General features: G+C 47.4%; 1 protein-coding gene across 4 annotated transcripts in view; it reads left to right on the top strand.

The window, feature by feature from the left end:
* LOC123768899 (fasciculation and elongation protein Unc-76) overlaps window positions 1-15729 on the top strand; it is a 184627-nt gene that overhangs the window by 68861 nt on the left and 100037 nt on the right. For 3 of the 4 annotated variants that reach the window (XR_011223623.1, XM_045759687.2, XM_045759682.2), the window contains one exon: window positions 13902-14078. The exons of the other annotated variant lie outside the window; for it this stretch is intronic. Coding sequence is in view for 2 of the 3 variants with exons in the window: in XM_045759687.2 (XP_045615643.2) it covers window positions 13902-14078 (177 nt within the window). In the remaining variant the exon portion in view is untranslated. The remainder of the gene's footprint in view (window positions 1-13901; window positions 14079-15729) is intronic. 4 annotated transcript variants of the gene reach the window in all.

The following is a 15729-nucleotide window of genomic DNA, read 5'->3' as shown; positions in this document are numbered from 1 at the left end:
GCCGTCTTAACAGCACTATGGGCCCCCGAGACAAACCAGTATGCTGGGGCCCCTACGACCAGGGCCGTCTTAACAGCACTATGGGCCCCGAGACAAACCAGTATGCTGGGGCCCCTACGACCAGGGCCGTCTTAACAGCACTATGGGCCCCGAGACAAACCAGTATGCTGGGGCCCCTACGACCAGGGCCGTCTTAACAGCACTATGGGCCCCGAGACAAACCAGTATGCTGGGGCCCCTACGACCAGGGCCGTCTTAACAGCACTATGGGCCCCGAGACAAACCAGTATGCTGGGGCCCCTACGACCAGGGCCGTCTTAACAGCACTATGGGTCCCGAGACAAACCAGTATGCTGGGGGCCCCTACGACCAGGGCCGTCTTAACAGCACTATGGGCCCCGAGACAAACCAGTATGCTGGGGCCCCTACGACCAGGGCCGTCTTAACACCATTATGGGCCCCCGAGACAAACCAGTATGCTGGGGCCCCTACGACCAGGGCCGTCTTAACAGCACTATGGGCCCCCGAGACAAACCAGTATGCTGGGGCCCCTGCGACCAGGGCCGTCTTAACACCATTATGGGCCCCCGAGACAAACCAGTATGCTGGGGCCCCTACGACCAGGGCCGTCTTAACACCATTATGGGCCCCCGAGACAAACCAGTATGCTGGGGCCCCTACGACCAGGGCCGTCTTAACAGCACTATGGGCCCCGAGACAAACCAGTATGCTGGGGCCCCTACGACCAGGGCCGTCTTAACAGCATTATGGGCCCCCGAGACAAACCAGTATGCTGGGGCCCCTACGACCAGGGCCGTCTTAACAGCATTATGGGCCCCGGGGCAAACCAGTATGCTGGGGCCCCTACGACCAGGGCCGTCTTAACAGCATTATGGGCCCCGGGGCAAACCAGTATGCTGGGGCCCCTACGACCAGGGCCGTCTTAACAGCATTATGGGCCCCGGGGCAAACCAGTATGCTGGGGCCCCTACGACCAGGGCCGTCTTAACAGCATTATGGGCCCCGGGGCAAACCAGTATGCTGGGGCCCCTACGACCAGGGCCGTCTTAACAGCATTATGGGCCCCGGGGCAAACCAGTATGCTGGGGCCCCTACGACCAGGGCCGTCTTAACAGCATTATGGGCCCCGGGGCAAACCAGTATGCTGGGGCCCCTGCGACCAGGGCCGTGTTAACAGCACTATGGGCCCCCGAGACAAACCAGTATGCTGGGGCCCCTGCGACCAGGGCCGTGTTAACAGCACTATGGGCCCCCGAGACAAACCAGTATGCTGGGGCCCCTACGACAACCACTCGCAGAAATAAAAAGTAAATGGTCGGTAATATTAAACATGTATTTATTTTTACACAGAGATCACAGTAACGTGATGCATCTAATGAACAAATCCACAAGGGCCGTGACGACGATTCGAACCTGCCGTCCGGGAGCATCCCAGACACTGCCTTAATCGACTGAGCTGCGACAGGGTAAAAGGGTTGAAACCGAAGTTCTACTGAACTAACTGGATCCCGTAGCCTCTCCGAGGCACAAACCAGGATTTTACACAACTCGGGTGCAGGGGGGGGGGGTTGTGTAAAAGCCTGGTTTGTGCCCCGGAGAGGCTACGTGATCCAGTTAGTTCAGTAGAACTTCGGTTTCAACCCTTTTAACCCTGTCGTAGCTCAGTCGATTAAGGCAGCGTCTGGGATGCTCCCGGATGCAGGTTCGAATCCTCGTCACGGCCCTTGTGGATTTGTTCATGTATTTATTTTCTTGGCACTGAACACAACTGGTGTTGAAACATCAACAACATGCTGGAGAGCAGCAACTAATCAACATGATAAACATTTGAACAATACACAAGGTTTGAAGAACACAATAATACTCAGGAAGCTTCACAGATCAGATGGCACAGTATAAAATTACTACGAACTTCTCATTATAACAAACATTTGCCAATTTCCTTTCAGAGAATTGCTTTAGTATTGGCTTGAAGTCAATGGTGTTCAGGATGTCATTTTCCAGGCACATGAGTGAGCCAGTTCAAACGACGCTGCTCCATTGTGCTACGAAGCAGATATTTTTTTAATTTGAGTCTTGGAAAAGAATGTTTCTCTTGTACAGTTGGGGCCAGATTCATGAGGCAGCAAGTACTTACGAACGTGTACATCTTTACTCAATCTTTGTCGGATTTGGTTATATTTATTAAACAGTTTACAAGCATGAAAACTTCCCAATTAATTGTTGTTATTGTTATAAACAGCCTCCTGGTGCTTCGGAGCTCATTAACTGTTTAATAATTGTAAATAAAGCCGCAAAAGATTAAGAAAAGATGTACAGGTTCTTAAGTACTCGCGTAACTGCTTTGTGAATCTGGCCCCAGGTCACCATCGTGCACATGAACACACTGAGTGCAATCTCAACATTCGGGAACACAGAGTCCAAATTGTCCATAATTATTTTTCTACAGGGAGAGTCTCACAATGTTCATCAAGAGCCGTGTAGTAGTGCTCGAGATGCTCACATTTATTTAAAAGTTCACTATAATTCAGGTCTTTGTGATACATATTAGCCAGAGGTTCACATGTTTTTTTAGTGCATCAGAAGCAATGGTTTTCAATAAACTGAAGAAAGAAAACGGATTTCCAATCTGTGAATAAACCTCTAAACGTTTTCAGTTTTAAGATTAGAGTGTCCAGAATAGGGAGAAAAGTTTCCACCTTCAATGTTTCGGTTTTAATGAGAACCTCTTCTGGTGATCCATCATGTCGACTAAGCGGCACATTGCGTTTTCGTTTCCATTTTCCCACCACTGTAATCTGTATCTGGACACATACTACAGGCCTTGAATTCATATTCACTTCATTCAAACATTCATATCTTTCATATTCAAATGTTCTTCTCCCTTTTCATGTTCTACATCAACATTTCTGTGTTTCCAGTCACTGAGTCCCAATATAGCAAAGGAAGATTCTTGGACAATAGGCGACACACAAAGCAGTACAAGCGACCTCGGGATGGTCAATATAGTAGTCATTCACGTTTTACACACTCGCCATTCCGCAGTTCACGTTTGAACACATTGTTTGATAAATACCTCGCCTTCATATTCTCTACTCCAGCTGTTTTATAACCTCTGCGTGAGTTCGAAGGGTTGCTAATATGATTGACAAAATGCGGGCCCACTACGAATCCATTTATTTATTGTGTTAGTATCATTAATGCTCCATAGCCCCGGATCTGTCTCTTGGAGTGCAAACTCCTTTACTGTTATAGATTTGGGTATTTCCTCTTTTAAAATGTCACCACCAGCAGCAGCAGCAATAACTGTGTGTGTGCTGAGATTGGACGAGTGGTACCAGGAATGGACGTTGATGTGGATGCTATATCTGAAGGAACAGTACTAGTGGCTGACATTGCAACCTGTTCTCGCACTTGCTTATAGTCAATATTATGCTTATTAATAAGTGTATATGCGACATAATAATTTATTGTGAATATTTGCATTTACCTTCAAAAGCTGAATAGAAAACACCGACCTAACCTAACCTTCTTAGTATGTTAAGATAAGCATCTTATTGTTTCTTAATTACAATTAGTACTTAACCTATACCTATATTAGCATTACAGCTTTATAAAAATAATAAAACAAAACTACAATATTTAAATAAATTGTAAAGTAACTCAGGATATTGTAAAATTTTGTATAAAATCTATTCTTTAATAAAACTGAAAAAGAAATTCTTAATATTAAAACTGGTGTATAACAAATTCTTGAGTTTATACCTAGAAAACAAAATATAACTTGGAATATATCACATATATACTTAATAATAAGTAAACAAATGACTGTAGGCAATAAGTCATATATGTACTGTTTTGTGCGAGAGTGGGTTGCAACACTGCAGGAGTGGATGGTATATATGAAGGAACAGTGGCTGACACTGCAGGAGTGGATGGTATATATGAAGGAACAGTGGCTGACACTGCAGGAGTGGATGCTATATATGAAGGAACAGTGGCTGACACTGCAGGAGTGGATGCTATATATGAAGGAACAGTGGCTGACACTGCAGGAGTGGAGGGTATATATGAAGGAACAGTGGCTGACACTGCAGGAGTGGATGGTATATATGAAGGAACAGTGGCTGACACTGCAGGAGTGGATGCTATATCTGAAGGAACAGTGGCTGACACTGCAGGAGTGGATGCTATATCTGAAGGAACAGTGGCTGACACTGCAGGAGTGGATGCTATATATGAAGGAACAGTGGCTGACACTGCAGGAGTGGATGCTGTATATGAAGGAACAGTGGCTGACACTGCAGGAGTGGATGCTATATATGAAGGAACAGCACTATAGTGACTGTTGTTGCACCTGTGTTGTGCCACAATGTTAATTTTGGAAGTTTCCCAATTTTCTCCTCCTCTGCAGCTCTTCCCCTGCTGTGCTCCACTCAGAACATTACGTTACATTTCTGCTGTGAATGGGTTATTCACCTTGTAAAATATATATCTTAAATATTTAGTATTTAATCCCACACCAGAATGTAGGGTTATATTATATATGTGCTTGCAACAAGACCTGAATATTTAAACATTCTGCTCCCATAATGAACATGTCCTATGTTCGTGGGGCCCCCATGCTCGTGGGGCCCCCATGCTCGTGGGCCCCCCATGCTCGTGGGCCCCCCATGCTCGTGGGGGGCCCCCATGCTCGTGGGGCCCCCCATGCTCGTGGGGCCCCCCCATGCTCGTGGGGCCTCCCCATGCTCGTGGGGGCCCCCATGCTCGTGGGGCCCCCGGACAAGTGCCCATTGGGCCCATGCAGTAAGATGGCTCTAACACTGTTGCAAAATTTCATTTGGGTCTGACGGCTGAGTGGACAGCGCTCGGGATTCATAATCATCAGATTCGATCGTAGAATCTACGATCGAACCCGTAGCATCCGGGTTCGATCCCCGGCGGAGGCAGAAACAAATGGTCGGGGATTATTTCACCCTGATGCCCCTGTTCACCTAGAAGTAAACAGGTACCTGGGAGTTAGACAGCTGCTACCTGTTGCTTCCTGGGAGTGTGTAACAAAAAAAGAGGCCTGGTCGAGGACCGGGCCGCGAGGACGCTAAGCCCCGAAATCATCTCAAGATAACCTGACCAGCTCACATTTTTTTCCTACCTGCGGACAACTCTGGACCAACTCATTACCTAGTAACACTGGGTAATGACACAACACTGGGTAATGACACACACACAACACTGGGTAATGACACAACACTGGGTAATGACACAACACTGGGTAATGACACAACACTGGGTAATGACACAACACTGGGTAATGACACAACACTGGGTAATGACACAACACTGGGTAATGACACAACACTGGGTAATGACACAACACTGGGTAATGACACAACACTGGGTAATGACACAACACTGGGTAATGACACAAACACTGGGTAATGACACAACACTGGGTAATGACACAACACCTGGGTAATGACACAACACTGGGTAATGACACAACACTGGGTAATGACACACAACACTGGGTAATGACACACAACACTGGGTAATGACACACACACAACACTGGGTAATGACACACACACAACACTGGGTAATGACACACACACACAACACTGGGTAATGACACACACACAACACTGGGTAATGACACACACACAACACTGGGTAATGACACACACACAACACTGGGTAATGACACACACACAACACTGGGTAATGACACACACACAACACTGGGTAATGACACACACACAACACTGGGTAATGACACACAACACTGGGTAATGACACACAACACTGGGTAATGACACACAACACTGGGTAATGACACACAACACTGGGTAATGACACACAACACTGGGTAATGACACACACACAACACTGGGTAATGACACAACACTGGGTAATGACACACAACACTGGGTAATGACACACAACACTGGGTAATGACACACACACAACACTGGGTAATGACACAACACTGGGTAATGACACACAACACTGGGTAATGACACACAACACTGGGTAATGACACACAACACTGGGTAATGACACACAACACTGGGTAATGACACACACACAACACTGGGTAATGACACACAACACTGGGTAATGACACACAACACTGGGTAATGACACACACACAACACTGGGTAATGACACAACACTGGGTAATGACACACACACAACACTGGGTAATGACACACACACAACACTGGGTAATGACACACAACACTGGGTAATGACACACAACACTGGGTAATGACACACACAACACTGGGTAATGACACACACACAACACTGGGTAATGACACACACAACACTGGGTAATGACACACACACAACACTGGGTAATGACACACACACAACACTGGGTAATGACACACACACAACACTGGGTAATGACACACACACAACACTGGGTAATGACACACACACAACACTGGGTAATGACACACAACACTGGGTAATGACACACACACAACACTGGGTAATGACACAACACTGGGTAATGACACACACACAACACTGGGTAATGACACAACACTGGGTAATGACACACACACAACACTGGGTAATGACACACACACAACACTGAGTAATGACACACACACAACACTGGGTAATGACACACACACAACACTGGGTAATGACACACACACAACACTGGGTAATGACACAACACTGGGTAATGACACACACACAACACTGGGTAATGACACACACACAACACTGAGTAATGACACACACACAACACTGGGTAATGACACACACACACAACACTGGGTAATGACACACAACACTGGGTAATGACACACACACAACACTGGGTAATGACACACACACAACACTGGGTAATGACACACACACAACACTGGGTAATGACACACAACACTGGGTAATGACACACAACACTGGGTAATGACACAACACTGGGTAATGACACAACACTGGCTAATGACACACACACAACACTGGGTAATGACACACACACAACACTGGGTAATGACACACACACAACACTGGGTAATGACACACACACAACACTGGGTAATGACACACACACAACACTGGGTAATGACACACACACAACACTGGGTAATGACACACACACAACACTGGGTAATGACACACACACAACACTGGGTAATGACACACGCACAACACTGGGTAATGACACACGCACAACACTGGGTAATGACACACGCACAACACTGGGTAATGACACACACACACAACACTGGGTAATGACACACACACAACACTGGGTAATGACACACACAACACTGGGTAATGACACACACACAACACTGGGTAATGACACACACACACAACACTGGGTAATGACACACGCACAACACTGGGTAATGACACACACAACACTGGGTAATGACACAACACTGGGTAATGACACACACACAACACTGGGTAATGACACAACACTGGGTAATGACACAACACTGGGTAATGACACAACACTGGGTAATGACACAACACTGGGTAATGACACACACACAACACTGGGTAATGACACACAACACTGGGTAATGACACACGCACAACACTGGGTAATGACACACACACAACACTGGGTAATGACACACACACAACACTGGGTAATGACACACAACACTGGGTAATGACACACACGCACAACACTGGGTAATGACACACACAACACTGGGTAATGACACACAACACTGGGTAATGACACAACACTGGGTAATGACACACACACAACACTGGGTAATGACACAACACTGGGTAATGACACAACACTGGGTAATGACACAACACTGGGTAATGACACAACACTGGGTAATGACACAACACTGGGTAATGACACAACACTGGGTAATGACACACACACAACACTGGGTAATGACACACACACAACACTGGGTAATGACACACAACACTGGGTAATGACACACGCACAACACTGGGTAATGACACACACACAACACTGGGTAATGACACACAACACTGGGTAATGACACACAACACTGGGTAATGACACACAACACTGGGTAATGACACACAACACTGGGTAATGACACACAACACTGGGTAATGACACACAACACTGGGTAATGACACACACACAACACTGGGTAATGACACACGCACAACACTGGGTAATGACACACAACACTGGGTAATGACACACACACAACACTGGGTAATGACACACACGCACAACACTGGGTAATGACACACACAACACTGGGTAATGACACACAACACTGGGTAATGACACAACACTGGGTAATGACACACACACAACACTGGGTAATGACACACACACAACACTGGGTAATGACACAACACTGGGTAATGACACAACACTGGGTAATGACACAACACTGGGTAATGACACAACACTGGGTAATGACACACACACAACACTGGGTAATGACACACAACACTGGGTAATGACACACGCACAACACTGGGTAATGACACACACACAACACTGGGTAATGACACACAACACTGGGTAATGACACACAACACTGGGTAATGACACACAACACTGGGTAATGACACAACACTGGGTAATGACACACACAACACTGGGTAATGACACACACACAACACTGGGTAATGACACACACACAACACTGGGTAATGACACACACACAACACTGGGTAATGACACACACACACAACACTGGGTAATGACACACACACACACAACACTGGGTAATGACACACACACACAACACTGGGTAATGACACAACACTGGGTAATGACACAACACTGGGTAATGACACAACACTGGGTAATGACACACGCACAACACTGGGTAATGACACACACACAACACTGGGTAATGACACACACACACAACACTGGGTAATGACACACACACACAACACTGGGTAATGACACACAACACTGGGTAATGACACACAACACTGGGTAATGACACACACACAACACTGGGTAATGACACACACACACAACACTGGGTAATGACACACACACACAACACTGGGTAATGACACACACACACAACACTGGGTAATGACACACACACACAACACTGGGTAATGACACACACACACAACACTGGGTAATGACACACACACACAACACTGGGTAATGACACACACACACAACACTGGGTAATGACACACACACACAACACTGGGTAATGACACACAACACTGGGTAATGACACACAACACTGGGTAATGACACACACACACAACACTGGGTAATGACACACACACAACACTGGGTAATGACACACACACAACACTGGGTAATGACACACAACACTGGGTAATGACACACACGCACAACACTGGGTAATGACACACACACAACACTGGGTAATGACACACACACAACACTGGGTAATGACACACACACAACACTGGGTAATGACACACACACAACACTGGGTAATGACACAACACTGGGTAATGACACAACACTGGGTAATGACACAACACTGGGTAATGACACAACACTGGGTAATGACACAACACTGGGTAATGACACAACACTGGGTAATGACACAACACTGGGTAATGACACAACACTGGGTAATGACACAACACTGGGTAATGACACAACACTGGGTAATGACACAACACTGGGTAATGACACAACACTGGGTAATGACACAACACTGGGTAATGACACAACACTGGGTAATGACACAACACTGGGTAATGACACAACACTGGGTAATGACACAACACTGGGTAATGACACACACAACACTGGGTAATGACACACACAACACTGGGTAATGACACACACAACACTGGGTAATGACACACACAACACTGGGTAATGACACACAACACTGGGTAATGACACACACAACACTGGGTAATGACACAACACTGGGTAATGACACACACAACACTGGGTAATGACACACAACACTGGGTAATGACACACACACAACACTGGGTAATGACACACGCACAACACTGGGTAATGACACACGCACAACACTGGGTAATGACACACACACAACACTGGGTAATGACACACAACACTGGGTAATGACACACACACACAACACTGGGTAATGACACACGCACAACACTGGGTAATGACACAACGCACAACACTGGGTAATGACACACGCACAACACTGGGTAATGACACACGCACAACACTGGGTAATGACACACGCCACAACACTGGGTAATGACACAACGCACAACACTGGTAATGACACACGCACAACACTGGGTAATGACACACACAACACTGGGTAATGACACACACAACACTGGGTAATGACACAACACTGGGTAATGACACACACAACACTGGGTAATGACACACACAACACTGGGTAATGACACAACACTGGGTAATGACACACACAACACTGGGTAATGACACACACAACACTGGGTAATGACACAACACTGGGTAATGACACAACACTGGGTAATGACACACACAACACTGGGTAATGACACAACACTGGGTAATGACACAACACTGGGTAATGACACACACAACACTGGGTAATGACACACACAACACTGGGTAATGACACACACAACACTGGGTAATGACACAACACTGGGTAATGACACAACACTGGGTAATGACACAACACTGGGTAATGACACAACACTGGGTAATGACACACACAACACTGGGTAATGACACACACAACACTGGGTAATGACACACACAACACTGGGTAATGACACAACACTGGGTAATGACACACACAACACTGGGTAATGACACACAACACTGGGTAATGACACACAACACTGGGTAATGACACACACAACACTGGGTAATGACACAACACTGGGTAATGACACAACACTGGGTAATGACACACACAACACTGGGTAATGACACACACAACACTGGGTAATGACACACACAACACTGGGTAATGACACAACACTGGGTAATGACACAACACTGGGTAATGACACAACACTGGGTAATGACACACACAACACTGGGTAATGACACAACACTGGGTAATGACACAACACTGGGTAATGACACACACAACACTGGGTAATGACACACACAACACTGGGTAATGACACAACACTGGGTAATGACACAACACTGGGTAATGACACAACACTGGGTAATGACACAACACTGGGTAATGACACAACACTGGGTAATGACACACACAACACTGGGTAATGACACACACAACACTGGGTAATGACACACACAACACTGGGTAATGACACACACAACACTGGGTAATGACACACACAACACTGGGTAATGACACACACAACACTGGTAATGACACACACAACACTGGGTAATGACACACACAACACTGGGTAATGACACACACAACACTGGGTAATGACACACACAACACTGGGTAATGACACACACAACACTGGGTAATGACACACACAACACTGGGTAATGACACACACAACACTGGGTAATGACACACACAACACTGGGTAATGACACACACAACACTGGGTAATGACACACACAACACTGGGTAATGACACACACAACACTGGGTAATGACACACACAACACTGGGTAATGACACACACAACACTGGGTAATGACACACACAACACTGGGTAATGACACACACAACACTGGGTAATGACACAACACTGGGTAATGACACAACACTGGGTAATGACACAACACTGGGTAATGAGACAACACTGGGTAATGACACAACACTGGGTAATGACACACACAACACTGGGTAATGAGACAACACTGGGTAATGAGACAACACTGGGTAATGAGACAACACTGGGTAATGACACAACACTGGGTAATGACACAACACTGGGTAATGACACAACACTGGGTAATGACACAACACTGGGTAATGACACAACACTGGGTAATGACACAACACTGGGTAATGACACAACACTGGGTAATGACACAACACTGAGGGGTTACATGCCAGTTCTTCTATTCTGGCCTCCATGATTAATTTATTATTGTAAATAAATGAGACAATGTAAATTACGCTGGGCCCTGCTGGGTAAGGTTACTCTTACCCCAGTCGTGAAGACGAGTCCACACCTGGTGTGACCCTCCACCACACCTGGTGTGACCCCCCACCACACCTGGTGTGACCCCCCACCACACCTGGTGTGACCCCCCCACCACACCTGGTGTGACCCTCCACCACACCTGGTGTGACCCTCCACCACACCTGGTGTGACCCTCCACCACACCTGGTGTGACCCTCCACCACACCTGGTGTGACCCTCCACCACACCTGGTGTGACCCCCCCACCACACCTGGTGTGACCCCCCCACCACACCTGGTGTGACCCTCCACCACACCTGGTGTGACCCTCCACCACACCTGGTGTGACCCTCCACCACACCTGGTGTGACCCCCCACCACACCTGGTGTGACCCTCCACCACACCTGGTGTGACCCTCCACCACACCTGGTGTGACCCTCCACCACACCTGGTGTGACCCCCCACCACACCTGGTGTGACCCTCCACCACACCTGGTGTGACCCTCCACCACACCTGGTGTGACCCTCCACCACACCTGGTGTGACCCCCCACCACACCTGGTGTGACCCTCCACCACACCTGGTGTGACCCTCCACCACACCTGGTGTGACCCCCCACCACACCTGGTGTGACCCTCCCACCACACCTGGTGTGACCCTCCACCACACCTGGTGTGACCCCCCCACCACACCTGGTGTGACCCTCCACCACACCTGGTGTGACCCTCCCACCACACCTGGTGTGACCCTCCCACCACACCTGGTGTGACCCTCCACCACACCTGGTGTGACCCTCCACCACACCTGGTGTGACCCTCCACCACACCTGGTGTGACCCCCCACCACACCTGGTGTGACCCTCCCACCACACCTGGTGTGACCCTCCCACCACACCTGGTGTGACCCTCCACCACACCTGGTGTGACCCCCCCACCACACCTGGTGTGACCCCCCCACCACACCTGGTGTGACCCCCCCACCACACCTGGTGTGACCCTCCACCACACCTGGTGTGACCCTCCACCACACCAGGTGTGACCCTCCACCACACCTGGTGTGATCCCCCCACCACACCTGGTGTGAGTGTTCTACGGACACAGACGAAGTTAACACACAGGCCGACATAAGCCTACATGATAACTGGCAAACTTAACACAAGCAGTTGACACTAAGACAAGTGATTACAACCAATGGTTCAGTATATGGAATGTAAAAAGTTACTAAATGTAAATTTGTGTAGCTACTTATTTTTTAATTATACTCTAACTTTTTTTATATTATAGTGTGTACTCACCTGGATGCACTTACCTAGATGTGCTTGCAATGTCGAGCTATACTCCTAGCCTCCCACCTCTTCCGAACGTTCTTAAATTAATGCAATGACATATTTCTCGCGCTTTTATCATATATACATTTAAAACTATGAATCGAATTAGCTCTTATACTGTACTGGAAAAAATCCTTCTGATGTCCCTGTGACTCATTTGTGTCTCGAGTTCCCATCATTGACCCCCTTGTTCTGCTGTTCCAAGCTTTGAACAATGCTGCTTTGTCTACTATCAATTTCCCTTAGAATCTTGTGTTATCATATTCCCCCCCCCCCCCTCTATCTCTCCATTTTTCTAGTGTGGTAAGATCCAGTTTCCTCTGTCTTTGCTGATAGCTTAAGCTCATCAACTCTGGAACGCGTATTGCTGCATATATCTGGACTTTTTATAGTTTCTCCTTGTGTTCGTGTGTGCATTCTTGTACGTGCATATGAGAGAGAGAGAGAGAGAGAGAGAGAGAGAGAGAGAGAGAGAGAGAGAGAGAGAGAGAGAGAGAGAGAGAGAGATACACAGGTAAATAGTTGATTTTATTTTTTCTACGTTTTGTAGGACGTGCCAGCTGGAACAAGAGAAGGGACTGATGGAGGAAGTGATGAAAATGAAGATGAAGAGGAGGAGGAGGTGGCTCAAGACCTCGACCTTCACCACCTTATCCTTAATGGCCTCACTGCTGACCCTGTCAAAAGTGCTGAAGAAGTGATTCAAGAAATTGATGACATTATGCAGGTGTGTGGAGAATTGGTCATTATGGCTAGGAGCTCCCCATTCCAGAGGTCTTCACACCCCCCAATACACAATCTTTCCCGAGTATTACACCTCATATAGACTCTTGAAAGGAGAACACCTGAAATAGCTGTCCAATTATTCTACATGCAGGGTTGGTTGTCGTAATGTGAAGTCGTCGTAATGATGTTCCCCCGAGGCATAGGAATGTGTGGAGAGTAAGAGTCGTGTGTCCTCTTAGTCTGTGCCAGTGACGAAGTCAAAGGCTCCAGGAGTGTGTCCTAACCTGTATCGGTGAGGAAGTCAATGGAAAAAGAGAAGAAGTAGAAGCCCCAAGTATCGGAATGCAGAAAAAATAACCATTGCAAACTATACTTTTGAAAGGGGAAGATAAAGTAGTGAATGTGAAGGCAGACATCAGGAGACTGCAGACAACCAACGATGCAAGAGGAGAGCCACCAGTGAAGGAAGTAATGGGACCGCGTATCTCCCCTACGCAGCGTGTCTCTGGATGACCATGGCTCATCCCTCTGCCCACTCTTGTGCAGTCACACGCACGCGCACACGCACACTGCCGGAAAGCCTTTTGGACTGTCGGAAAGCTTTTGACACAGTACCGCATAAGAGGCTGGTACACAAGCTGGAGAGACAAGCAGGTGTAGCGGGTAAGGTGCTCCAGTGGATAAGGGAGTACCTAAGCAATAGGAAGCAAAGAGTTAGTGAGGGGTGAGACCTCAGACTGGCGTAAAGTCACCAGTGGAGTCCCACAGGGCTCTGTGCTTGGACCTATCCTGTTTCTGATACACATAAACGATCTCCCGAAGGGTATAGACTCATTCCTGTCAATGTTCGCTGACGACGCCAACATTATGAGAAGGATTAAGACAGAGGAGGACTGCTTGAGGCTTCAAGAAGACCTGGACAAACTGAAGAAATGGTCGAACAAATGGTTGTTAGAGTTTAACCCAAGCAAATATAATGTAATGAAGATAGGTGTAGGGAGCAGGAGGCCAGATACAAGGTATCATCTGGGAGATGGAATTCTTCAAGCGTCAGAGAGAGAGAGAGAGAGATAAAGATCTGGGGGTTCATATCATGCCAGACCTGTCCCCTGAAGCCCATATCAAGAGGATAACATCATCAGCATATGCCAGGTTGGCTAACATAAGAACAGCATTTAGATACTTGTGCAAGGAATCATTCAGAACTTTGTATACTACATATGTCAAACCAATCCTGGAGTATGCAGCCCCAGCAGGGAGTCCATATCTAGTCAAGCATAAGACTAAACTGGAAAAAGTTCGAAGGTTTGCCACCAGACTAGTATCCGGGCTGAGAGATAGGAGCTATGAGGAGAGACTACGAGAATTAAACCTCACGTCGCTAGAAGACAGAAGAGTTAGGGGGGGGGGATATGATCACCACGTATTCGATTCGGGTGCGGGTTCGATTCGATGCGGGTTCGATTCCCGCACGAGGCAGAAACATATGGGCAAAGTTTCTTTCACCCTGAATCAGCCCCTGTTACCTAGCAGTAAATAGGTACCTGGGAGTTAGTCAGCTGTCACGGGCTGCTTCCTGGGGGGTGGAGGCCTGGTCGAGGACCGGGCCGCGGGGACACTAAAAAGCCCCGAAATCATCTCAAGATAACCTC

The sequence above is a fragment of the Procambarus clarkii genome, chromosome 64 (genome assembly GCF_040958095.1).
Source record: "Procambarus clarkii isolate CNS0578487 chromosome 64, FALCON_Pclarkii_2.0, whole genome shotgun sequence".
Lineage (NCBI taxonomy): Eukaryota > Metazoa > Arthropoda > Malacostraca > Decapoda > Cambaridae > Procambarus > Procambarus clarkii.
This window is presented reverse-complemented; position numbering and strand designations above follow the sequence as displayed.